General features: G+C 49.6%; 1 protein-coding gene across 1 annotated transcript; it reads left to right on the top strand.

Moving 5' to 3' along the window:
• The first annotated feature begins 194 nt into the window (after window positions 1-194).
• Window positions 195-18,018, top strand: LOC122393462. Its single transcript, XM_043389483.1, has 9 exons — window positions 195-323; window positions 6,947-7,364; window positions 7,719-7,948; window positions 8,500-8,697; window positions 8,815-9,072; window positions 9,876-10,019; window positions 14,943-15,156; window positions 15,643-15,785; window positions 16,075-18,018. The coding sequence occupies exons 2-9, from the start codon at window positions 6,949-6,951 to the stop codon at window positions 16,137-16,139; spliced, it is 1,668 nt and encodes a 555-aa protein (XP_043245418.1). The 5' UTR covers window positions 195-323; window positions 6,947-6,948; the 3' UTR covers window positions 16,140-18,018.
• The last annotated feature ends 7,886 nt before the right edge of the window (window positions 18,019-25,904 follow it).

Here is a 25,904-nt window from a genome sequence, read left to right as displayed (position 1 = left end):
CGATCATTTTCGTACGATCTTTTTCCATACGATCTTTTGTCTTACGATCTTTTGTCACGTAATCCCACGGACTGACAGACTGCTGGAAACCAGCTGTCATCTATCGGCGGTTGTCGGAAGTCGGAACCACATACGGCAAACTGAGCCCAGGACCTGCTGCCACCTATCGGCGATTGTCGGAACCAGAGGCGGCTGACGGTCGAGCGACGGCCTTGGGACTGCCAGTGGCTGAGCTGGGAGTGTGGCGTCGCAGGTGAGAGTGCGGAAAGTGGACACGGAGAAATACGGACGGCTAAGACGACAGTACGGACAGAGGAGACGAGGTGAGGTCAGAGAGAGGGGTCAGAGGAGGGGTGACACAGACGGTCACATATCTCTGTGGGGATGAGGGGGGGGGGGCTGGCTAAACAGTGTGGTCTTTGTGTGGCCTGTGGGTATTTTCCAGGGGCTGGTCCTCAGCGGCACGGTAACGTGTTTAACCCGGCAGTTGCTGGGGTATTTCGCCACACACCGTTTGCTGGGGGGGGGGGGCGTTAAACGCCCCCAGCCGATAACTCGAGAACCAATAGGCGCAGCGAAACGCACGAGGCGGCAAACGAAAGAACGCGACGAGACGCTTCAGATGAGTACTTTAAAGTTGAATTTTGAGGTCACAGGTCGGGTCAAGGTCAGGTCAAACACCTGAAATCGGGCTTTCAGTAGCATGGACTTCAGGACTTCGCAATGGCATGGAGCAAAATCATGGTATATGGGAAATGCGTAGATGGCAGAAGATGGTTACTAGGAAAAGAGCACATTGAAGTAACCACAGAATATACCCATCTGGGCGTCCATATGACCAACAAGGCTGAAGGAAGAAAGAGAATCGAAGATGGTATGAAAAGGGCGAGAAGAGCGATGTTTGCAAGGTGCCCAGAAGGCCTTAACGTTGCCCGTACAAGCCCACTGTCTCTTTACACCACATGGAAAATATATGCTGAACCGATACTCCTGTACTCCATGCCAGTGACGATTTTCACAAATCAAGAAATTAACTACATGGAGGTGATGGTGGTAAGACTTCTGAGGGCTATGCAAGGATTACCCAGAAGAACCCAGAACTTAGCTGTGTACATGATGCTTGGAGCGTTACCCCCTAAGGTGATGATAATGAGAGCAGCTATGCAATTCATTCAGTTTCTCGCTAAAGCAGCGCGGGAGCATGCACTGACGGAATACATGGTACTGCACGGTGCTCTCAACAAGGACAGGAGCTCGAGCATACTAAGGCAATGGGAACATTACTTTACCGCATTGAAGCTACCAGGCATAATACAAATGATGACAACAAATGGAGTACAGGGTAAGAGCTGGTATAAAGTTTGCAAACAAGCCATCAACGCGTATACTAAAGCAATGATTATAGAAGAAGCTAGCAAGAGACAAACTATACAGTGGATCGCCGATATTGCACAAAATATGGAAGAATACGAGCCAGCGAATCAATTCTGGCCGAAAAACAGACTAAGTGTTATTGGCAGACAAGCGACAGGCACGAGGATACGACTTCTAACGGAGCAGTCGCTTCTTGCCACAGGAGTCTTAAGAAGGCACGCTGAGCGAAATGAGATCTGTCCATTATGCATGAAAGCAACAGAAACTCTTGAACACTTTCTTTATGAGTGTGTGGAACTGCGGCAAGAACGTGAGGAAGGACAGAGGAGGTGGAATGCGAGGTTAAATAGGACTCTACCTGCGAAGCTGACTGTCCGCAATGCTGACTCAGAAGAGGCCTTGTTGATCAATTACCTATACAAGACAAGGATACAAAAGGAACTGCAGTCTGCATGTCGGCAGCAGTTGAAACGAGCGGGACAAGAAAAGAATCCTGTCCTCATCCTCCCAGTCTCTCCTTGCCCGGTGCCACCACTAGCGTCTTGCACAGTACCTAACGTAAAGGCTGAGATAAGGGACAGCAGAGGGTCATCAGGGAGGACAACCTGATGGTGCACCCGATGGGTGGAACCGACGACGACTGAGAAGCAATGGGCGCCTCTCGTCATAAACTCTGTCAAAACGGTGCACAATCCATCATATAAGGCCTACAAGAGTGTCAGCTCCATGTAGGGGTCAGTCAAGCATAGGTCACGGTCAAGGTCAGGTCAACCGGGTAGGCAAATATCCCCGAAAATCAAAACTGATATTCGCAGCCTGTGACACATGTTTTATGGGTAATATGGGGCGTAGAACACGATGGTGACATTCATTTTATCATATGTGTACGTGTTTGGCTCAAAAAGTTCGATTTAAGAAATGCATGTATCATGGTCGTGAAGAAGTCACGAGAAATTGCCAAGATTCAGTTGAAGATTTTGGAAAATCCGGAACGACAATCAATAATCGAAGATAGCCATTTGATTGTTCATGGTATTGGCAGTCTAATGGCGTTTACGGCATGTCTGTATGTCTATTCTGTGATTTTATATGATTTTTTGAACATATGCCGTTTTTGGTCGAAAACTCAGAAATCATGACGTCACTAAAACCTCGATATCTCAAAAATTTTCCGACCGATTTTTTTGAAACTTTGTCACAATACACTTCAATCAATTCCCTACAGGTACCCAAAATTTGGCGCGCCTGCGGCGCGCCGTTTTTATGCTATGGCCCGGCGAAAAAAGTGGGGGCGTTTAACGCCCCCCCAGCAACTCGCGGGTTAACCCGCGCCGGGCCGGGGGGGGGGGTGTTTGAACACCCCCCCTGCGGTTTTTCGCAGATATCTCAAAGCGGCGCTCCGCAACGGCGGCGCGGAGCGCCGCCGTTTTCGGCACACCTGTTCGTGCATCTTTTTCGCACATGTTGTGAAAATTTCAGACCCAGGTCACCTTAGGTCAGGTCACCAGGTCACGCCAAGTGACCTCACCTCAGAAAAAATAAGAATGCTCGTCATAGCTACACCGATTGATCGATTGCCTTGAAACTTTCAGCGATTGATTAGAGCAACAATATCTATAAAATGTATATCTCGGAATTTTGATATCGGTGACCTAAGGTCAGGTCAATTTTGCGACCTCTCCATTATAAGTCAATGGGAGAAAATTGAAAAGCGTCTGTTTTGCACGAACGTTATTCTAGACACTCTCAAACATCGAGATGTAGGTAAAATGGACACACTGAACCGGAAAATAGCAACTCTGACCCCTCGTTATGTCCCCGAGGTCATCTCAGGTCACGAACAGAATCTAACAGTTTTTCGCTAATAACTTCTGAAAGAGACGTGCTAGAGCGCTGAAAACGCCTTAGATGTGTTTGGCTCGACGTTGCGGATCGACTGATATGCAACATGACCTTTTCCGGTCAGGTCATGACCTTGACCTGAGGTCAAATTTTCAAGTTGACCTTTCAAGGTCAAATTATAGTTCATTCGACGCGTCTCGACGAGAGGAACACGATGGTGGTAAAAGTAATGTCATGACTCTTTTGAGTCAAAAGTTATTGCCGAAAAAACGTTTTTCGTAAAAACGGCTATTTTTGGAGTTTTTGCCCCCTGGAGGCTAAACCGTTGACCTGAGGTCAAATCTGAGAACATTACTCAGAAAGGTCTGTAAAAGGGCTATCGAATGCGCTTTTCCGCGGCGCTGTAGCTCTATCGGTTCCCGAGATAGCCGTTGGCAGTTTCCAAAATGTTGAAATAGCGGACATTTGACCTTTGGTGACCTCTGGTGCCCTGACCTTTGACCTGACCCAAAAAATGACCGAAGTGTTTTCGTCCTTATTTTGGACGTTCTTTCGATTGCCGCTTACCGCGTGTCGCTACGTGGCCCAGGAGCCGAGTTAGAAGGGGGGGTGTTCAGACACCCCCCCCCCCCGGCCCGGCGCGGAATCTCAGAGCACCGGCCCGGCGCGGGTTATGGTATGGCCGAATGCTGAGCTCCAACAGTTGAACAAGCATAGGTTCTGTTCTGTTCCATGCCCTAAACCTAAATAACGATGTTTATCAGCGCAACCAACATTGAGGTAATCCGCTGGGGTGAGGTCACGTGATACACCCCCATCAGTCTGACGTAATCTGCAGGATAGCTTTCTGCCAGTGGTAGGTAGTTATTCAGGGTTAGGTAGTTGTAGGGGTATATCAATATAGGGCCTTGGGTGCAGGGTGAAGTGAGTGGTTGGGTAAGGTAAAGATTAGTCAGGCTGGGCTAGTTTTGGCCGGACTAGGTCAAGGTTTGATAAGGAGTGCAGACCTGGCCTCGATGGGTTATCGTGGTGTTTACAACTCTAATGAGCATCATTTCAATATTCAGGATATGTAAAAATGTGATATGGACAGCAGCATACTGTATCTAAAAAACAACGGGCCCTCAGCTTCAGTTTTACCGAACGGGGAAGTCCCCCTGGCGCGGTTCGCTCCGCTGCGCGTGAGAGAGGGGGGAGTCCCTTTCTTCTCTTGGGCTCGGCTGGCGGTTGCCATGGAGACGACTTAGCTAGTAGCTACCAGGAGCTTGTCGGAGGAAATATGTCAGGTCGAGTTTGGTATTGCAAGCAAAACTTTTTTTGTTGAATTTTTGGTAGGCATTATAAATCCACGCTATTGTAAAAGAGGCTTTTGGTTTGGTGAAATTAGGCATTTTTCCTTGCTGTCCAAGTTACTCCGATTTTCTCGTGGTTTAGATTGGCATTTGGTTTGGTATCGGTATCCAGTTTATCTCCAATTGACATCACGAATTGCTGACTTCTGGTGACCTACAGCAACAGACCTTGTAGGTACTAAGAACGTGTAGAGGGTTCCTTTTAGAGATGCCAATCGGATACTGAGTTTTGTTATAGCGAAACCAAACGATGTCAATTGTCATCCTTGTTTGGCATCAGTTTTTCAGTGATGTAAAATTAACTCAACTGATTCCATAACCAGCAGTAAGGGAGGGCTGTGCCTCACCACGGATAGGTAACCACTGATAGGTAACCCGCAGTAAGGGAGGGCTGTGCCTCATCACAGATAGGTAACCACTGATAGGTAACCCGCAGCGAAGGAGGGCTGTGCCTCACCACGGCCTGTATACTGGGAAACGCGTCCATTTGGACCACGGCTCGGAGATCTGACCGGAACGGCGGGCCGTTTCCACCCCCCCCTCTCTCTCTCTCTCTCTCTCTCTCTCTCTCTCTCTCTCTCTCTCTCTCTCTCTCTCCCTCTCTCTCTCTCTCTCTCTCTCTCTCTCTCTACCTCTCTCTCCCTCTCTCCCCGGCTCCAGTTGCTCTCTACCGGTGTTTCTGCTGACTGAACAGACAGACACGGAGCTGATCCACGACCGAGTCAGCCGACGGAGACACGACACCGAGGGTCGAGTGGCCGGTGCTCGGTGTCGGGGGTAGCGGGGTCAGGGGGTCAGCGGGGGGTGGAGGGGAGGGGAGGGGGAGGTTGTGGAGGGAAGTGATCGGCGAGGGAGTCCGTGAACACCCTCGGCTGAGTTCACGGCGGGTGGGGAAAACAGACATGAAACTTCGTACGAACCAACTGTGGATGAAACTTCGTACGAACCAACTGTGGATGAAACTTCGTACGAACCAGCTGTGGCTCACGCAGCACGCCTACACCAGCCTCTGACGTATAAAAGTAGCTCTGTAAAAGCCCCGCCAGGAGTCGTATCTCCCCCCATCCACTCGTTATGAGAGGGCCGGGGGACTGGCCAGATCAGGGCTGAGGAAAGGGGTTATTCTATACGTACCGCATCATAGTGTCTCGAAAACTTCGTTACTTTACCCGCGAGCTGCTGGATGAGCTAAACCCCCACTTTTTCGCCGCGCTTAAAAAAACGGCCGCGTCGCAGGAGTGCCAAATTCTGGTTGCATGTAGGGAATAAATTGAAGTTCATTGCGATGAAATTTCAAACAAATTGGTGGGGAAAATTAAGATTGAGGTTATAGTGACGTCATGACTCCTGGGTTTCCGACCAACAACGGTATGTGTTAACCCTCGCCCGTATTGGTGTTTTTCCAGCCGCGAACGTATAAGGGGGGGGGGGTCCGTTGGACCCCCCCTTGCCGTTTCGCCCCTGATCGAGCTAGAGCTTCGCGGAAAAAACGAGCGTGTTGCCCGTGACGAGAGGAAGCCGATGACACCTAATTTTATGGTCCTCGGTCATTGGCTGACCTTGCAGGTCAGGTCAATGACATAAAAGTCGGGAAAATCGGGACCTGTTAGAACGTCGTAAAGTGTGGCGGCTGCTACGGGGTTTTTCGGGGTGCTGATCACGAATATCACGTTCGTTTTGATCACAGATAATGTCTTCATGCATTTAGTCCAGGTCGGGTCAGGTCAGGTCAAGCAGTAGGGGTCCTGCCGGGTATTCCTAGTATAGGTGTCAACCGCCTCTGACAGCTTCGTAACATGTTATGAAGGCACCAAAACCACTTCGTAAATGTTCAAATGGTTGCTAAATTCGAATTCAGCTGCAAAAACTGGCCTAGAAACATGTAAAACTCGAAAAAGTGAACCGAGGTCATCAAAGGTCAGTGACCTGACCTGACCTTCAGGTGACCTTGACACCCACCCTAACGCATGGGGGCAACATCATATCACATGTTTGAACGCTTGAAACCACGAAAAGACTGCAAACGCGCGGCTAATGCGAGCCGACATACGCCGAATCGCGATTCCGGCCAAACATGGTCTCGAAAAGTAGGTCACAGGTCAAAGGTCATTGGGGCCAGGGTCATGAAATTTTCAGAGTAGGTGTAAAATTGATTAACGCGAGGGTACTGAAAGTTTCGTCGCGATCGGCCGCTTTTTACGCGAGTTATTCGCGAAAAACCATGGGGGGGGGTCCGTTCGCCCCCCCCCCCCCTATACGGGCGAGGGTTAAAAAATCATAAACTCACAGAATAGCCATAGACACATGCCGTTACGACCATTAGCCTGTTTAAGGTGAAACCGTTCTCTCAGTCTTATACCGTACGTTTTCTGTTTTAGAAATGGAGACTGGACAGCTCCAAGAGAAGTTTATCCAGATGAAAGAAGAGATGGCACTTCTGAAGGAGGAAATGACACATCGTAATCAAGAGGTCATGGTCCGTTGGGATGGGGAACTGACCACTCTGAAGAAAAACTGCGACTCACTGAGTGAACAAGTGGTCGGACTGGAGGGAGAAGTGGCCACACTGAAGGGAAACAACGCCACACTGAAGGGAGACAACGCCACACTGAAGGGAGACAACGCCACACTGAAGGGAGACAACACTACACTGCGTCAGGAGGTGGTCCATCTACGTGAAGAGGTAGTCCGCCTGCGACAGGCTGTCCTCGAGGAGCGCACCACTCGCCAGGTCGTCGTGGAGGAGCTGCGGCAGGAGGTCCGCCGGCGAGCGGCGCTATCCGACCGTCTACAGGGGTGAGGCTGAGAGGCAGCAGGGGTGGCACGGGGGGGGGGCAAAGATAAGGGTAAACATTAGAGTCAGCCGCTTTTGGCTGCAAGGGATGACACTTGGTGTAGACAGTTTGTCGGTAATAGTCAACCCGGTTGTGTAGACAGTTTGTAAGAGTCAACCTGGTTGTGTGGGCATTTTGTCTGTAAGAACCAACCCGGTTGTGTATACAGTTTGTCTGTAAGACACTGGATGGGCTTACCTACGTGGGCCCATGGTACGGTGCTGTCTCGGTAAAATGAAGACATCTCGAAATTATCGCCTTATGACTGACCATAAATGACGTCTTACTACGTCACTCTGGCGTCATTTCACCACAGTGACGGCGAAGAGGTGGTCTCACTGAAGGCCGACAGTGACACTCGTGACAAGTGTGACACCACCACCAGTTGTGACGTCACCCTAACTACGGAGGAGATGGGGCCGGCGGCTTCCGGTAAGTTGAGGCCGCCCGCGCCTCGCGAGACCAACATCTACCACCTTGATACCGAGCTGCTGAAGATGGTGCTGAGCAAGATGGACTGCAGGGACATGTTTCGCGCCAGACGGGGTGAGTGCCCTGGCGACTGGCGAGGCATTATTTCACAATATTATCCGGGCTGTTTTTTCCTTAGCCATCAGAGAGTTCAGCAATGGGGAAGCCTGGTCGGAAATCTGAACGTAATATGGTAGGTAAAGGGCTGCTAGAGACGTGAACGGCCGCCGTAATATGGTTGCCGTGTATTTGCCAGAAATATAAACTCTAGAGATGTCAATCGGATACCAACTTTTAGGTATACCGATACCAAACCGATACCAACTTGGTATTTGGTATTTCAATCCTAATGTGTTTGGTATTTTGTTGGTATCATGAACCCTCTAACGTATAAGAGGCTGGAGATATTAGTAAAAACTTGGTATTTCCCTGATGTTCCCAAGTTGGTTTGGTTTCGGTATTACTTTATGGTTTTGGTTGGTATTTGGTTTGGTATCGGTATTCCGATTTTCCGTAATTGACATCTCTAAAAACTCTGCTGGTTTGTGGACTTTGAGTTTGTGGACTTTGAGTTTGAGGCTTTCCGTTGGCGTCACTTGTTCCTTCTGTTTCGTCGGTGCCAATAGTCTGCCGTCGGTGGCGGTCCGCCGTCGACGATATCGTCGGCGACTGTCGGCGGGAGCTAACCGATCAGAAAACCCGTGGTGGAGAGGTCCCGGCGCCGGCCACGAGCCTAGAGCTCGTATTGAAGGTGCAGGACCAGCCGAAGATGACCGAATTGCAGGCGCCGGCCGCTGAGACGGACACCGACCTCCGACTGGTCGGTGAGTCCTGTGTGAAACGCGCTACACACGAACTGGTACGCTTTGTCCCGCTGTAACTGTCATTCCTTGTCCATATCAGTAATCACTTCTTCACTGACTGGTGTTGCTTTATTCCAGCGGCCACCTGCCACGCCCTGGAGAAGGCCAACCTGCGCGGCTTTAAGCTGCGGGTCTCTGCCCTGCGCCGGCTGGCGCGTGCCAACGCCTCCAGTCTGCGTGAGCTGACGCTGCCGGCCGGCATCAGCGACTGGCAGCTGGAGGCGCTGCTGGAGCCGCTGAAGGCTCTGGAGCGGCTCGATGTGAGCCCACCCGTGGACAGCTCCGGCAAGTGGCTTCGGCTGCTGCCCAAGTCGCTGAGGAGACTGGACATCACTGGTGAGAGGGACTGGGTGTTGGTGGAACGCGTGAGTTCGCACTCGCAGCTGCCTCAGCACTGACCTGCATCATCAGGGCTTCGTTTCATAAAGCGAGTCCGTAACTTACGCTGGTTTTTGGGCTTGTATTGCAAGTGTATGTGAAGCGATGAATTTATTTCCCCTTCTCCCCTCTGTTCTGGCTTGCAAGATAAATAAATTCAACGATTCAAACTAACGTCATCTCCTCACATGCACTTGCAATACAAGGCCAAAAACCGCCGTAAGTTACGGATTCGCTTTATGAAACGTGGCCCAGATCTCGAGAGAGGCTTAAAAAGGAAGACAATGGGCCCCCCTGTAACTGTTGTATGTTTTGTTGGAGAGTTGATGGAAGAAAGAAAATTTTTAAGATGCAAATGGTACCTTACCTGCAAAATACATTTACTCTTTTGCAACTACTTTTTTGCTTGTTTAAGAGTAATGAGTATACCTACTAACGGACCGAAGTCCAATCAGTGTTGAAATCTGAGATTTGAGAATGAATTAAATTCACAATGCGCATATCATGAATTACAAATGCAAGCTAACATCTATTGCCTGAACATATTGCACTCAAAATCAAACGATAGATTATATAAAGATCCAGAATGAGATGACAACAAATGAATAGTATGCATATGGCAATGGCAGAAAAAGACTAGGGAGACGGTGATTTTCATGCCACCTATACGAGTGTTATTTACTGACTAGCCGACCCATAGTGTCAGGCTAATACCGTCCCCTGTACACAGTGTTGATAGGCGATCATATCCCTCTCTACAGGGTCGGGGATGACTCTGGAGCCGGTGGAATACAGACGATGTCCGTCGGAGGGACTGCTGGTCGGTGTACAGCTAGCAACAGACGCACTACTGGACCAGCTGGCTGTCCTGGCGACCCACACAGTCACAGAGCTTTTCATTGGTGGTGAGCAACACCAGCACGAGTAGAGCATCGGTGCCAAGACATCGTGACCACTGACCAATGGCCATGGCATATGTAGGGAACCCGTGACTCTTACGTTCCGCTTACTACTGCACTTTATCAAATTGACCAAGCGTAGCGCCTATCCTTAAACACATATCGTACTGATTATGCTAATGAGTGTATGCATTTGGCTATTTTGTGTGAGTATAGTATATGTTTTACAGGGAGTTTAAGAAATCCGTGAGTTTGCAAACTCCCTAGTGAGTTTGCAAACTCCCTGACCCATCAGTGAGTTTGCAAACTCACTAGGGAGTTTAGTGTTTACAAATTCACTAGGAAGTTTGCAAACTCACTGACCGGTCAGGGAGTTTGAGAAATTATAGAGCGATTGGGCCAAATAAAAACAAGTGTGCAGGCTGCATGTGGGTGACATGTACAGTGTGTCTAAAAAGAATGTACCGTCGCCACTACGTGGCGCTGGTGTCGCGAGCCGGTAGTTGGCTGAATCCGCACCAGACCACACATTCCCAGGCGCTAGGTGACAGCTGCGCAGCGGCCGGTAGTAGCGTAAGCCCGAACCTTCGTGACACGACCCCGGGGGGGGGGGAGGGAGGGGAGCGGGCGGGGCAGCGCGTGTAGGGAGGGGTGCTCCAGCAAGCTGGCAGTTGTCGCGGCCAAAGGTCAAGGGGTCACACACCAAGCGAACGGACGCTGATGTGGGTTCGTGGGGATCATGAACTTGTGTGTGGTAGGTGCGTCTTGCGATGCACGGGTGATACGCCAGGTCTAAGCCAAAGGATTCAGGGGAGAGCTGAAGAAAAACATCTGGTCAACTACGGCGAATAATAGTGCTGAAAAATGGAAAGTATGGGTCAATGCAAGCCTTCATGACTATAAACAACTTTCTGAGGACGCAAAGGCCAGCATTGAATAACGATATCCGGATCGAAATTAGCAATGATTTATAATTAAATGCCGAACTAATAGCGCTGCAAAACCCTCCTAGTAAATTGTCAAGTCGGATTATACCCACTTGAATTAAAGTACCCTAAATAAAATTGTTAATTAACTTTCTAACACTGACGTTCTTTATCATACGATAAGTATGGGGTTAACCAAGATTCAGCATCTTCCGCGTTCAAACAATCACCTGTAAGGCTAGAACATTAATGGCCAGGTAAAAACATGGTCGGGATTTGATTAACCGGATTATAAGTCGATTTTTTTAGTCGGGATTTGATAAGTCAGATTTTTTTTTACGCCAACCGCATTTTTAAGTCAAGTCAGGTCACTGATCTATGACGTCATAAATGAGCAGTCCTAAAATGAACTGTGTGAAACTGTCCTAAACTGTCCTCAACATTTTAGGACTGTGTGCACACTTCTAAAATGTTCAACTTCGCCACACCCTCAGTGCAGAGCTTTCATAGGGAGATGAAACTTACAGGATCTTATAGTATGATCGAGAGTCTCACAACTTGTATAAATGTATATCTCGGATTTTCTGAAGGGTCGCCTGAGATCAGGTCAGTCTCTCACCATTAAAAGTCAGGGGAATATGGAAATTGCTAGTTTGGTCCGGAAATGATATACAACTATCTCAAATTCTCAAGCACACGGAATCGCGATTTCATGCGCTCCTTGCAAGGTCTGATGCTTTAATTTTGCTTTGTTGATCTTGCGTGACGTCATTTATCACGTAACCAAGGGTATCAGTTTTTCGTCAATAACTCCCGATCAACTAAAGCTACCGAGTCGATAAAGCCACTAATGGACATGAAAAGACCTGCCGAATCGATTGATATGCAATATGACCTCCTTTTACCAGCTTCGTGACCTGACGGGCTGTGACCTGACCTTGACCCGAGGTTAACACCTTAACTCTCGCCCATATTGGTGTTTTTCCAGCCGCAAACGTATAAGGGGGGGGGGGTCCGTTGGACCCTCCCTTGCCGTTTCGCCCCTGATCGAGCTAGAGCTTCGCGGAAAAAAAAACGAGCGTGTTGGCCGTGACGAGAGGAAGTCGATGATACCCAATTTTAAGGTCCTAGGTCATTGGTTGACTTTCCAGGTCAGGTCAATGACCCAAAAGTCGGGAAAATCGGGCCTGTTAGAAAGTCGTAAAGCGTGGCTGCTATGGGGTTTTCGGGGTGCTGATCACGAATATCATGTTAGTTTTGATCACAGATGATTCTTCATGCATTTAGGCCAGGTCGGGTCAGGTCAGGTCAGGTCAACCAGTAAGGGTATTCGTAGTAGGTGGCAACCGCCTCTGACAGCTTCGCAACATGTTACGAGGGCACCAAAACTACTTCGTAAATGTTCATATGGCTGCTAAATTCGAATTCAGCTCCTAAAACTGGCCTAGAAACATGTAAAACTCGAAAAAGTGAACCGAGGTCATCAAAGGTCAATGACCTGACCTGACTTTCCGGTGACCTTGACACCCACCCTAATGCATGGATGCAACATCATATCCCATGTTTGAACGCTTAAAACTACGAAAAGACTGCAAACGCGCCGCTAATGCGAGCCGACATACCCCGAATCGCGATTCCGGCCAAACATGGTCTCGAAAAGTAGGTCGCAGGTCAAAGGTCATTAAGGTCAGGGTCATGACAATTTCAGGGTGGGTGTAAAATTGATTAACGCGAGGGTAACGAAAGTTTCGTCGCGATCGGCCGCTTTTTACGCGAGTTATTCGCGAAAAACCGAGGGAGGGGGTCCGTTCGACCCCCCCCCCCTCTATACGGGCGAGGGTTAAGTTGATCTCACCCGAAGAAAGAGTATACCATTCGACACGCCTGAGCTAGACAAACACGATGTTGCTAAAATCGCGGATCTGCGATCATTTTTAGCGAAGTTATTTACCAAAAAACCGAACCTGTGCCTTGGGCCACTTGACCTGACCTCCGAAGTCAATCGGCTGACCCTGGTCCTTAAATCGGAGACCAATCGCTGCATTTCGTAACGACGCACACGATCGTTTCTTTCGTGAGGCTCTAGCTCAATTAGGGGCGAATCGGCGAAGGGGGTTGTTTCCTCACTTCCAACCCCCAACGTCCCTCGGTATTCAGAAAACCTGAAGGTCCGGTGAGGGTTAAAACGTTTCTCCTGAACGAGGAAGAAATGTAAAAGTCAAAGCTCTATAGACGTCCTGTAAAAGTGGCCATAATAATAAATTCGTTAGAAATAAGATGCTTTTTAAACGACTTCCTCATATAAAATCGGGTGCTGGGACCAATCTTATAAACGCTTTAGAATGGACAGGGCGTCACTGGCTAAAGTTTGGGTGCAGAAAACGGCTTTTACCTAAATGCAAAATGGTTTTCATGCATTTCAGTCAATTGTATATTGTCGGTCCCAGTGGCCGAGCTAAAAAAAAATCGGTAATGTTTTGCATCTTTTACGCCCTTTGAAACTACACCATCTATCGAAGTGGGCGGGCTTATTTGAATGGGAGGGCGCATTATGCACGAATCGAGTGCTTTCGTTTATTTTGGACTGTATTTTACCACATCCACTGCTGGTATCACTAGTCAGGGGCGGATCCAGAAAATCTCCAAGGGAGGGGCCATTAGAAACCAGGAGGCCCCCCCCATAATCCCACCTGTTGGAGGCCCCATCTCCCCACTTGTTGGCCCCCCCCCAAAAAAAACTGCGTCTATTGAGCTTATCTAGCTGTTCAGGCAACATCTCAACATCTGTGCAGGCTTGGAGGCCCTCTGTGCAGGTTAGGAGGCCCTGTAAAAGTGGTCATCTCTGTGAGTATAAGAGACCTCCAAGTTATGAAAAGCTTTACCAATCTTCTAACAAAGAAGTCTTCTCAGCTAGTCTTCTAAGCAATAACTAAGTGGGTAGGTTAAAAAAAAAACTCATCGGATTTCGGCCACTTTATTTTCAGGAGGCCCCCTTTTCAGCTTTTTAACTTTTAACTTTTTATTTTATTTTTGAAAAAAATCGGCCAAGGGGGGGGGCCATGGCCCCCATGGCCCCCCCTTGTATCCGCGCCTGTCACTAGTAATATTATCTAATGCCGTGAATACGACAGCATTCCATTTATAAGATTGGGCCAATGGAGTCGCGCCCCGCGAGCTCGGTTTTCCGCTGGGCCGCTACAGGCCAGGAAGTCGGTCTTCGCCTGAGGGCAGGACAAAGGTCAGCGAGGGAGCGCGGGGTCAGCCAGGTATTGCCAAGTGCCGAGCGGATGCCGCTCCCTCCCCTCTCTTCCCCTCTTCTCCCCTCCCCACCTCGGTATAGATGGGGAGGGACCGAACTGCCAACGACATGCGAGCGGTCAAGGCCGCTCAAATATGTATGCTTATACATATTTGATGATATGATTCTCAATAACGATGGACGCTCGAGGCTGCCACGTTATTATTGACTGGTTAGAAGGACGGCCCATAAAAAGCAGTTGGATCTTACTACTGCGCATTCCCACTATTCCTTGATTGCTCTCGCTCGTCCGTTTCCCAAAAAGGTGTCCTACTGGTTAGTACTAAGTATAATATCTTGCTGTGAATATTATTTGTCTTCAGTTGCAGCTATTCCAGTCGGTATTTGTTTTTGTTTGTTTTGTTGGGTTAGGCTCTTTCGGTCCAGTAAGGCCATTTCAGAGCCGGGAGGATGATAGGGTATAGGGGGAGACATTGGTCTGGGCAGACACCCTAGTGAGTCGCCGGGGCTGAGCCCATCCAGAGGACAGGCCACCCAGCCCCAAGGCACTCACTGCACCCGGCTACGGGGTGCGCTCCCTCGGGAGCAGCGGTGCTGCTCCAAGGGAGCAGCCCGCATGAGATAAAGTTGCCTGTCCAGCCCGGAGGGGGGTGGCGGCGTGGAGGAGAAGGATTTCAGTATCCTGAGGATAGAAGCACGGAACGGTGTCCAGTCGGTATGTGTGTCTGTCTTTATGTTTCACAGACTCACCGTCCGTGACACCGGAGGCGACAGGACGCCTCCTGGCTGCCCTCACCAGCTTGAAGGACGTCACTCTTCACAGAGCGGGCGTCATTTCCGAAACTGTGCTGTCCGCCCTTCACGGCTGTTCCCAGCTGGATACGGTGCACCTCAAAGACACCCGGCCCCTCACGGACATCCCTGCCCTGACCCAGTCAGAGGTGGCAGCGGTCAGCAGGTCAGTCGGCCGGACGGCGCCGGCGGATATTATGTGTAACTGGATAGACCGCAATAACCCCCGAGATAACTCATCCGGTGTGTGTATAGGAATACGGGCACAGGGACATTGAAAATGGAAACAAGCTCGTTACAGAAGAATAGGCATCCAAAAGCAGGCTTATTTATTCAGGTTATTGTGTTGATGCGATGCAAACAGACAGACAGACGGACTTACGGATGGGCAGCTACGTTATCTGGACTGGACTGGTATTAATATGCATATGGACATAATATTGGGTGTTATAAGGCTCTAAGAGTATCGTGTGAAACGTGCGTAGCAAATTGCAGCACCAGACTGAGAACTTGAGATAGCCGGAGGCACATATGTTCTGTTATGAACGGCATTGGAACTACATGGTGTTTCCGTGTTGAGTCGCCCGCTGGTGCCACTGTGTGACTGTGTCCCGTATACTGACCCGTTCTGTTGTGTTGTGATCTGTTGCAGGATGGCAGTGACATGCAGGAAACTGAAGACACTGTTCCTAACCTCCTCACTCGAAAACTGCCAGGCCGTCCTGACCGCCCTGCACAAGACAGACCTGGGATGTGACAATGACCAGTCCCGCATCATTAATCTTCGGGTCCCCAGTAAGTGACGGCGTCTCTGACCACCCACACCAGCCGACACGGCGCCAGCGGCCTCTCGGACACGCACACTGACGCACATGACGTCACCAGTACTGGCGCCACAATTGGTTACGTGTATGTCCGTTAGTGACGTCACAGTATCAGTATCAGCCCTCATGACGTCATTTGTCGGTGATACACACATTGTCATTGTGTTCGTTTATGTACCTGTAGGTGAATTCATCAGTCTGAGTTGCCCCATGTGACATCACTAGCAAACAGTGTGTAATCTGACGTGCTCTGTTTCCAGAGTCTGTAATCGACAAGCTTACTGAGCCTCCCAATGGCAGCAAAATCACCGTGTACTCTTTCTAAAAGCCTGACTAATCAGTGCCTCGACCGCTCCGGTGCCGGCGGCAGTGTCGGAATTCGACAACAGATGGCAGCACCGTGTCCCGTCGGCAGCGCTGTACTGTACACAATGCACGTCTAGACCTTCATATCCAGAAGTACTTCGCGCCGCCCTGTCCCATCGGCTCAGGTCCGTGGGTACTTTACCGCCGTGCCAGGCTGGTTTGGGCTGAGTGGCCATCTAAATGCTTGATCATTTGAGCACAGATTGCTACGTTTGTTGACACTGCTTTGATAGACAGTAGGTATATTATTATTCAGTATCCGAAATGTATCACCCTCGGGGCCACTGTCCAGCCGTCGGTAAACCGTTGTCACCGTGCCGGAGGTACCGCCGTGGTGACGTCACGTGTGTTGTCGTGACGTCACGCTGGCTCACGCTTAGGGCCTTGACGCCGCTGTGCTGTTGTGTTGTAGTTTCAGTTTAGACCCAGGGGGGTGACACGGCTATTCGCGCAATGTATTCAGTTATGGGCCGCGCGGGGCCTCGCGATGACGCGGCTGGAGGCAACTGCTCAGCGCGCTAGGATACTTCTGGCGGGGCCGGGCGCTGAACGGTGTGCAATAAATGGGTGATGGGCGGGAAGACAGAGATGAGGCATTGAATTTGAATTGTCATCAGCAGTCGGGTGGGGAGGGAGAAGGTGTCTAATCGAGCTTGGGATGGGGAAAGCCGAAAATGTCACGATCGGCTCAGAGCTCCGACGGGCCGGGTGCCGTACCATGTGTAGCATATTTAGGCGGGCAGACAGAGAGGAGTTATTGGCTTACCATCGGTTTCTGATAGGGTTTGAAGGCGTTTTTAGTAAAGCTCGGGGTGGGGCAGCCCACTGGCGGATCCAAGGGAAGGCATTTGGGGCAAATGTCTTCCCCCACAACCGGGGCAGCGCCCGAAATCGCTTTTCGAGAATAAAAGAAAACTTCACAACTTTTCTGAGAAAATGTTGGTTACCTAATCACACTGCACAACAGTGCGCAAGGAATGGAAATCCGAGTTTTAAAAATTAATTCGGAGAAACCTTTTTGGGGTAAGCCCCCACAGTATCCAAGACCGCTTCCTGGATCCGCCAGTTGTGAATAAGTCACAGTCGATACCCACCAGGAGCATATACATACATTGACCCCGTTTCCCTAAAAATAGACGGTCACATTCGGCCTGGGTCCTTACGACCCCTCTAGATTCACCAGAGACGGGATTGGGTCGCCGCTATTGCACCCGTCTTAGGGTCTTTTGATACATAGACAGACAGCTTCAACCACGACGTCGGACGGGGCGATCGTTCTACGAATTTACGCACCATCCAGGCCTAGGATGCATCGTGGTTTATAAGAATGCAGTCTGTAGATCAATCAACATAGCAATGGTGGTATGCAACCACATTAAAATATCTCCCCGGCTCCCGCAACGTTCCAATGCCCCTCCGTTATGCATTCGCCCAATGTGTCCGCCGAGCCGGCTTGCCTCCAATGACGTCATCGGCCGGCCGGCGGCGTTCAAGGTCAAACGGCTGGTGTCCTTACCTGGAGTTCTATAGCCTTGTTTAGACCAGAGAGTGGTTGGAGCTAGCTGTGAGGGTGTCCGGTCCGGGCGATATCGGACCTCGCCCGTCACTGTGTCGGACCATCGGTGGTCCGGTCGGCTGTGGTTCGTTTAGACCTGATATGTCCGGTTCGGTGTCGCTCATGGGATATCACGGGCTGATGGCGATTGAAATACATGATTGGGAAGTAGATTAGCTCAGTAAGGTTCTACAATAGACCGTGTTTAAACCTCTTGTCAGTGTATGAGAGGCTTAGGACGAGGTGTTGAATACACAACTTTTACAGAAATGGCACTCGCAAACGTGTTTTGATCATTTATGAAAGCTTTTGCTTAACCCTATTCCTGGCGGGCTCCGCCGGGACAAGAAACTGGCGGGGGGGGGGGCCGATTCGGCCGCCCTTCAGATCTCAAAAATTACACATCGCAGCGACAAACGGTAAACGGCATCGGATACGCACGGTAAAGATCTACAATTTTTACTAAGGTCATTTTCAGGTCAGGTCAAAGATGACGTCACAGGGGTCGAAAAAGTCAAAATGGCGGCGCTAGATATGGAGAGAGTTTTTCTCGAATAACTTTCGAATTAGTCAAGATAGGAACAAACTAAGGGCATCATCGTGATCCTCTCGTCAATCCGCGTCGAATGATATATATGTTGACTTCGAAAGGTCAAGGTCAAAGGTTGACCTCAGGTGACGTGACCTCGAGGTCATCATGTATATCATTCGATGCGTCTTGCCGAGCTGAACACAATGAGACCATCCACGCGTCTGTATCTTGTTCCTGTACGGAGTTATTGGCCAAAAACCTTTGGTGACCTTTGATGACGTCACATGACCTCACAGCTGCCCAACAGCAAAACAGACCTCAAGGTAGTGAAGGTTGATCGTATATGAAGTCATGTATGGTATATGGGGCCATTCCGACCCGTTTTAGTGGTAAAAACAGGGAGTTGATTTTCCCCCCATTGACTTATAATGGGGAGGTCGCGAAACTGACCTGACCTTAGGTCACCGATATCAAAATTCCGAGATATACAAATTGCACATACTGGTACCCTAACTAAAGCCTGAAGAGAAGAAACTGATCGGTCAAAAACTCTAGCTCTGGCGTGATTGCAAACTTTTCTGAGGTAGGGTCACCAAACCGCCTCTGGTGACCTGACCTGAGGTCAGATCAACTCAAAATTTACAGACATGTTGCGTAGAAGCCTTTTAGGAAAAGTCAGAAAATTTGAGCTTCCTAGCTCAACGCGTTTGGGAGAAATAACCAAAAAACCTCAGGGGAGGGGGGCTCCTGAGGCCCCCCCGCCAGGAATAGGGTTAAGTGGGGGTGCCTGGGAGTGGGCGCAGCAAATCCACAGCTGACCTACATAGCGGTGACCTTGACCTCTGCCGTCTGTGGCGGCTCCAAAGCCAAGCCGGCGTGGAATAAGAGCTCGGGTATCCCGAGCCCAGCTCAATGATGGCACAAACTCCCCCTTTACTTTTGAGGGTGTTCGTGTTAGTGGTATCAATTACGGAAAATCGGAATACCGATACCTACCAAACCAAATACCAACCAAAACCGTGAGGGAATACCGAAACCGAACCGACTTGGGCACAAGGAAATAGGGGAAGGTGGGGTAAGACGGACCAGCTAAGGTTTGAGGCCGCATATCTTGCTACACTGCTCTCGTAATTCATATTATTTATAGTCTTCGGAATGCTCAATCCTTCCTCTGTTGATATGTGTAAAGACTAAATTCCAACTTAAAGACATCTAGGTGGTGGATGCTCTTAAAGAGGGACATGTCAAAAACTCAGACAAGAAAAAACGTGGGGTAAGACGGACCACCCAGCAGTGCCTGCTATCCGTTCATGTGTGTAAAGGCCTGGCTACACTATGCGTTTTCTGCGTGCGTTTTTGCAGTTTGCGTGTTTTGCGTAATATCGTTCTAGGAAAAAAGTTATAAACAATATAATTTTTACTTTGGTTATATACAAAAGCTAATATAACTCTTATGTAACTAAAATTTAAGATGAAAAGACATCACAACAACGTAATATCGTTCTTTTTTCTAGAACGATATCACGCAAAACACGCAAACACGCAAAAACGCACGAAGAAAACGCATAGTGTAGCCAGGCCTTTACACTTCTGCTCTATACTCTTGTAAGAAAAAGTAACCAGAATGGTAAAATAACAAAATGAGCCTTTATTCTTTACTCATGTGTGATGGAAGTGCAGCTAAAAGCTGGGAACATGTGTGTTGATTGTCGTTTGGCATGAATGCATGCTAACTGAGCACTTGCATGCATGGCTCACATGCAACAAAGACTCCTTCCTGAAAAAATTAGCTTACTTAAACTTGTGTCACTGTTTTGGAAAAGAACTTTCCATATGCACTGCATATTATGCAGGGTACAATGGACCACCACAGGGTAAGATGGACCACAGTGGTCCGTCTTGCCCCAAATCTAAATTCTGTCATTATCATGACGTATATGTCAAATAGCCCAACATTGCAAAACCTTGCCTTTCCTAAAGTGTGACTATAACTAAGTTTATAACTTTGTTCTTCACAGTTAAGTGCAAAATAGAAACTAATCATGCAAGAAAGGCGCCGTGATTGAATCACCGGTAGACCTCTTATATTAGATCGGTTTGACGAAAAACAACATTTTTCTCAATAACTCAAAAGCCATGGGTGTAGTTTTCCAAAAATCATTGGGGGTGCTCAATAGCATTCAGAAAGGCGTGCCATAGTTTTTGTAGTTTTTTTTGCTGTTCTTTTTTACTGTAGCCATCAGGCATCATGCAAGAAATGATTACGGAGCGAGCGAAGCGAGCGTAGTCTTTCCTTAGATTAACGGAAATTTCTGAGTATGAGCGGCCGGCCGGCCGGCCGGCCGGCCGGCCGTGGTCACGCTTTTGCGAGGCTTATATCTCAGCAACCACTTGACCGATTTACATGCGGTAATTTTTGTAGGGTAGCTTCATTCCTTCTACCAAGTATTGGACTATTCCCGATGCCTGTGGGTGACCCCTTATGCACGTGCCACGTGCAAAACGAAGAGGTGTCACTTTTGCAATTGTTGCAATATCTCGGTAACTACTTGGCCGATTGCGCTGAAAGTTGGCATGTAGGTAGGCACCCACTATGCAATGCATATCCATGTGCCAGAGTTGAGGTGCTACTGCACGTGCGCACGTGCAGGGGTCGATTCCAGATCTCGAGAACGGCTGGACCGATGGCGCTCAAATTTGGTACATGGTTAGGGACCGGTTAGTAGGGTGCCGTGCAAAAGTCAGTTGGGACCCATTCTGCACGTGCGCACGTGCAGGGTGCCGCCTCCAGATCTCGAGAACGGCTGGGCCGATTGTGCTCAAATTTGGCACATCGCTAGAGACCGGTTAGTAGGGTGCCGTGCACAACTCAGTTGGAGGTACCCCCTCGCAATTTCGCACGTGCAAGGCTCACCCTCTCGCTCGCTCCGTTAGTCGCCCCAAAAGGCGTTATACTGGTGTTAAATCGGTTCGAGAGCTTGTTTTAATAGCGCCACTGTAAAACAATTTTGGCTCACCCAATGCATTAACCCGCGCGGGGCTGGGGTCTCCAGCCGAACGCGCGGGGCTGGGGGGGGTAAATTTTACCCCCGTTATCTCCCGAACTAATGGTCCGATTTGGAAAATTCAAACGCCAATCGAAAGATCTCATCACGAATAACTAAAAACATGTAGGTACTTAATTTTAAGTTTGAGGTCAAGGTCAAGGTCAGGTCAAGGGTACAAATTGCAAGTTTCTACAGTATCGGCCTTGCACCGTAGTTGCCGAAGAATGGAGTCATGGACTGAGACTGATTGCCCAAAACGTGTTTGGGCCTGACCTTGTCCCATAAGTTTGGCAGGCCAGATTTTGTACTGGACCATTTTGACTCAACTTTGAGAAATACATAACGTACAACGGTGGTAAAATCGTTGCTATAGGTATAACACAGTTTACCCGCTCCGGGTGTGAGGGAGGGGTGTGGGGCAATGAGTGCACTGACGTGACGCCCTCGGAGGGCCGGCATGGGATAAAAGCTCAGCTACACTAAGGGCTTGTGTGGTGCCTTCAGTTATCGGTGGCACCCTCAGCATCACCGGCGTAGGGCCCTCAGAGCCGCCGGTAAGGGAGGCACCGGTGTGGGGCCGCCATGCAGGTGCCGGTGTGGGCGATCAGAGGTGCTGGTGTGATTCTCTCAGAGGCACCGATGAGGGTCCTTACAGGCGTTGCTCCGGGCCCTCATAGACGCTGGTGTAGAGCCGTTACAGACGGGTGTGGGGCCTTTAGAGCTGCTGACGCGAACTGTCTACAAGCCGGCAGGGGGTCTCAGTGACCGGCAAGGGGTCCTCTTAGGCCGGCAGAAGAAGTCCTGCGGGGTCCTAAGAGACCGGCATGGTACTGTCAGACGCCGGTGGAGCCCTCAGGGTCACCGTTGTGGGGCCCTCAAGTCATCAGTGGGTGGCCTTTAGATGCGCAGGTGTTGGGTGGGTCCTCAGAGCCGCCGATATAGGGCTTTAATAGGCAATGGTGTAGGCACTCGGAGTTGGGGGTGTGAAACGCTCAGAGACACCGGTGTGGCCCTCATAGGCGCCGACGAGGGTCCCACAGTTGCCGTTATGGGGCCCTCAGAAAAATGAGTGTGGGACCATCACAGGTGGGAAATGCCCCTAGAACTGTCCCCTCATAGGCCGGTAAGACTTCTCAGAGGCCAGTGACGGGCCTTTGGAGACCACCGAGGTGTCCTTAAAAGCCGCAAGAGGCCCTCAGAAGTCGGCGTGGGGCCCTTATGGAGACCTTAGTGTGGCTATTTACATAGGGCCCATGAGGTGCTCTAACGAGCCCCACGGGGCCCTTCTGAGTAGAAATATGGCCATCATTAACCCTCAGCGCAGGGCTGGTAAAGTGTTATGTCCTATTGACGTCGTCGGGGACACAGTACCAGTAAAAGTTCAAGTACCCGGGGTCAAAATTACCACATTTAGTAAGCTTTTACAGTAATAAATAACTTTCAAATAAAGCAGAAACTAAACGCAAGTAAAAGATATCATTGAATCCACAACGTATATCCCCTAGTTAACAAGGCCATAAAAAGCCCCTATACCTAATACATAACTACAACATGGTTATGAACAATTAGTAGCCACAACTCACTTCCGTTAACAGCAAAACTACCGTCGACAGTTGCTAACGAAAACTAGATCAAACTAGATGATCAAACACATACTAACAGACGCTTAGACACCGACCCCGCTGTCGGCTGTGATATTTCAAGCGGGGTTGATTGACGACCATTTGTAGCCAGCTATACGACTAGACAAACGACTAGATTCGGAACCGGGGTCGGACCGGTTGGACATGGTAAATTCATGCGGGGTCGATAGTTTCTAGCCGTCGTCGTTGTGAGCTACCGATACAATAGCGACACCTATTGCATCTGTTCGACGATCGTAGCGCCCCCTACCCTTTCCGGGTTCTTCGTCTGTTACGCTACCCGCTGACCGAGTGATGCCGTGACATTTAATTAACAAACTGGAAATTTCGAAGCGCGAGTCTGATAAGCAATTTAGTACATATGACTGTTCGTAAAAAAATAATATAGAAATGAAACCTAAGGAAACGCGCATCGTAGTTGCATGCAGCCTGCATACATGAATCGTAAAAAGGTCGGGGTCATTTTTCGCTCTCATTTTTTGGTCGGGGACGCAATTTGCTTTTTTACCAGCCCTGCCTCAGCGGTCAAATGGCGCCGCAGGGCCTCTCGGACCCGAGGGTCCCTTTGAACCCGATGGGGGGGGGGGGTACGTGTCCCCTTAGACCCCTAGCTATGCCACTGTTTCATATGCATCATGTCGGTATCTTAGGCTCCCCCACCCCACACTTGAAAATCGTTCCCGGGCCCCTGATAATATCAGATGTAATGTTAACACAAATATCATGCATCTTAATTTGTGGTGATTTATTCAATGTATATTCTCTTAGTCACTGAATTGAGTAAGCATATTATTTGCATGATTCACTGGGCTCATTACAGTACTAGGAGATGGACATTCTGATTATTGAGGGCCTTGAGTCAGCTGGGAATGTTTTGAGGAGGCTGGGGGTGCTTTAAGAAGGCAGGGGGTGCTGAGCTCAGGATTGGGGGTGCTTGAGCACCCACAAAGAGATATAAAGTTACGCTTATGTCAAAAGCTATGCATCCTAGCAGCATGAGCTCAAGGTGGCCATTGTTACGAAGGAAAACAAACATAGTGAGTGCATAAAGCAGTAGATACCAGCAGCGGTTCAGCCGGGAGGGCTGGTGGTCCGTCTTGCCCCGCTGGGCCGTCTTACCCCACCTTCCCCTACCGACTTTTTACCAATTTCTCAACCTCTTATTAATTAGTGAGGTTTCATAATACCAACAAAATACCAAAAATGTTAAGATGAAAATACCAAATACCAAGTTGGTATCGATTTGGTTTGGTACCGGTTTACCAAAAAGTTGAGTATCAGATTGACATCTCTCTTCACTGCCCTGTCACGTCACTAGTGCCACCTACCGCCCGTTGTCGGAACCAAAGGCGGCAGACTGAGCCCAGAACCTGCTGCCGCCTATCGGTGATTGTCGGAACCAGAGTCGGCAGAATGCCGAGGTCCTGCTGCCACCTATCGTCGGTTGTCGGAACCAGAGGCGGCAGACTGAGCGGCGGACCTGCTGCCACCTATCGTCAGTTGTCGGAACCAGAGGCGGCAGGCAGCCGTGGGCCAGCCGTGGACCTGCTGCCACCTATCGGTGATTGTCGGAACCAGAGGCGGCAGACAGCCGCGGACCTGCTGCCACCTATCGGCGGTTGTTGGAACCAGAGTCGGCAGAATGCCGAGGTCGCTGCCACCTATCGTCGGTTGTTGGAACCAAAGGTGACATACTGAGGGTGCGTATTATTTAGGCCAGGGTTCATAATGTCCAGGGCATGATGTGTCCGGTGCTCGAAATGGCCAGTGCCTTGAATTGGCCAGTGTTCATATTGTCCAGGGATTACATGGTCCAAATTAGTGGTGTCATTTTCCAAAAAGTGGCTGACCGATACCGACCGAAACCGAAATTTGGGAAACATTTCCGACCGAATACCGACCGATAACATCCCAAGCCAAAAATTGACCGAAATTTGACCGAAATTCTAGAGTTGCTATTATTCTACCCCCCAAATTAAATTATTTGGTAAATTCTGTTTCAAAATAATGGGAAATAGCATTTCAGTCCAAGTTCAGTCAATTCTTAGCCACTGCAAAATACATTTTGTGGTAGAAGTTACATTGCTAAGGGTCATAGGTGTAGGAACAGGGAGGGACGGGGGGCCGGTGGCCCCCCACTTTTCATAGTGGGGGGCCAGTAATGTTAACTGCCCCCCCCACTTTTTGCTGAACTTTTTAATGTATTTGTAGGTATCACCCCGAAGAACAAACTTGACGGTTCTCTGGCCTGCCCTTCCATGAAGATTTCCATTTGTGCTTCATCGTTATTGAGTGCAATTTTCCTCCACCCAATTAAAGGTAACTTTGTCAGAAGCAATAAGTGGCAACTTAGGGGCAGCGCGCGCTGCAAAGAGAGACAGTACTGGCGCAGCAGAATGCGTAAACGGCGTAAACTAACAATTTATGCTAGGCGGCCTTGCATTAGTTGATCGGTTACTGGCATAGGCGTAGGAACAGGGGGCAGGGGGCAATGGTCCCCCACTTTCGAATGGGGGCCAGCAATGTTAAGTGCCCCCCCCCCCCACACACACACCTTTTGCTGGCTTTTCACTTCTCACGTTTCACGCTCGCTCGTAATAAAAAATGTTTTTGGATGCATCTGGAATTCGCATGGGTGCCAACCAGTAGCGGATCCAAGGTGGGGTCACATGGGTCATGCCCCCTTGGGGCCCGGGGGCACCACAGGCCTACCAGGGGCACCACAGACCTGACAGGGGCACCACAGACCTGACAGGGGCACCACAGACCTGACAGGAGCACCACAGACCTGACAGGAGCACCATCGGCCTAGCAAGAGCACCACTGGTCTGCCAGGGGCACCACAGACCTGTCAGGGGCACCACAGGTCTTCCAGGGGCACCAAAGGCCCTTCCAGGGGCACCACCGGCCTCGCAGGGGCACCACCGGCCTCGCAGGGACACCTTGG

This window comes from Amphibalanus amphitrite, unplaced genomic scaffold (genome assembly GCF_019059575.1).
Source record: "Amphibalanus amphitrite isolate SeventyFive unplaced genomic scaffold, NRLGWU_Aamphi_draft 000536F_arrow, whole genome shotgun sequence".
Classification (NCBI taxonomy): Eukaryota; Metazoa; Arthropoda; class Thecostraca; order Balanomorpha; family Balanidae; genus Amphibalanus; species Amphibalanus amphitrite.
The sequence above is the reverse complement of the archived record's forward strand: the minus strand, read 5'-3'. Positions and strand labels throughout refer to the sequence as shown.

Excerpts from the sequence above, each read along its gene's own strand:
- LOC122393462 (XM_043389483.1), top strand. The coding sequence starts at position 6,949 with ATGGAGACTGGACAGCTCCAAGAGAAGTTTATCCAGATGAAAGAAGAG. Across the intron at positions 8,698-8,814 it reads CACCGACCTCCGACTGGTCG|CGGCCACCTGCCACGCCCTG; the intron begins GTGAGTCCTGTG and ends GCTTTATTCCAG. Across the intron at positions 9,073-9,875 it reads GAGGAGACTGGACATCACTG|GGTCGGGGATGACTCTGGAG; the intron begins GTGAGAGGGACT and ends CCCTCTCTACAG.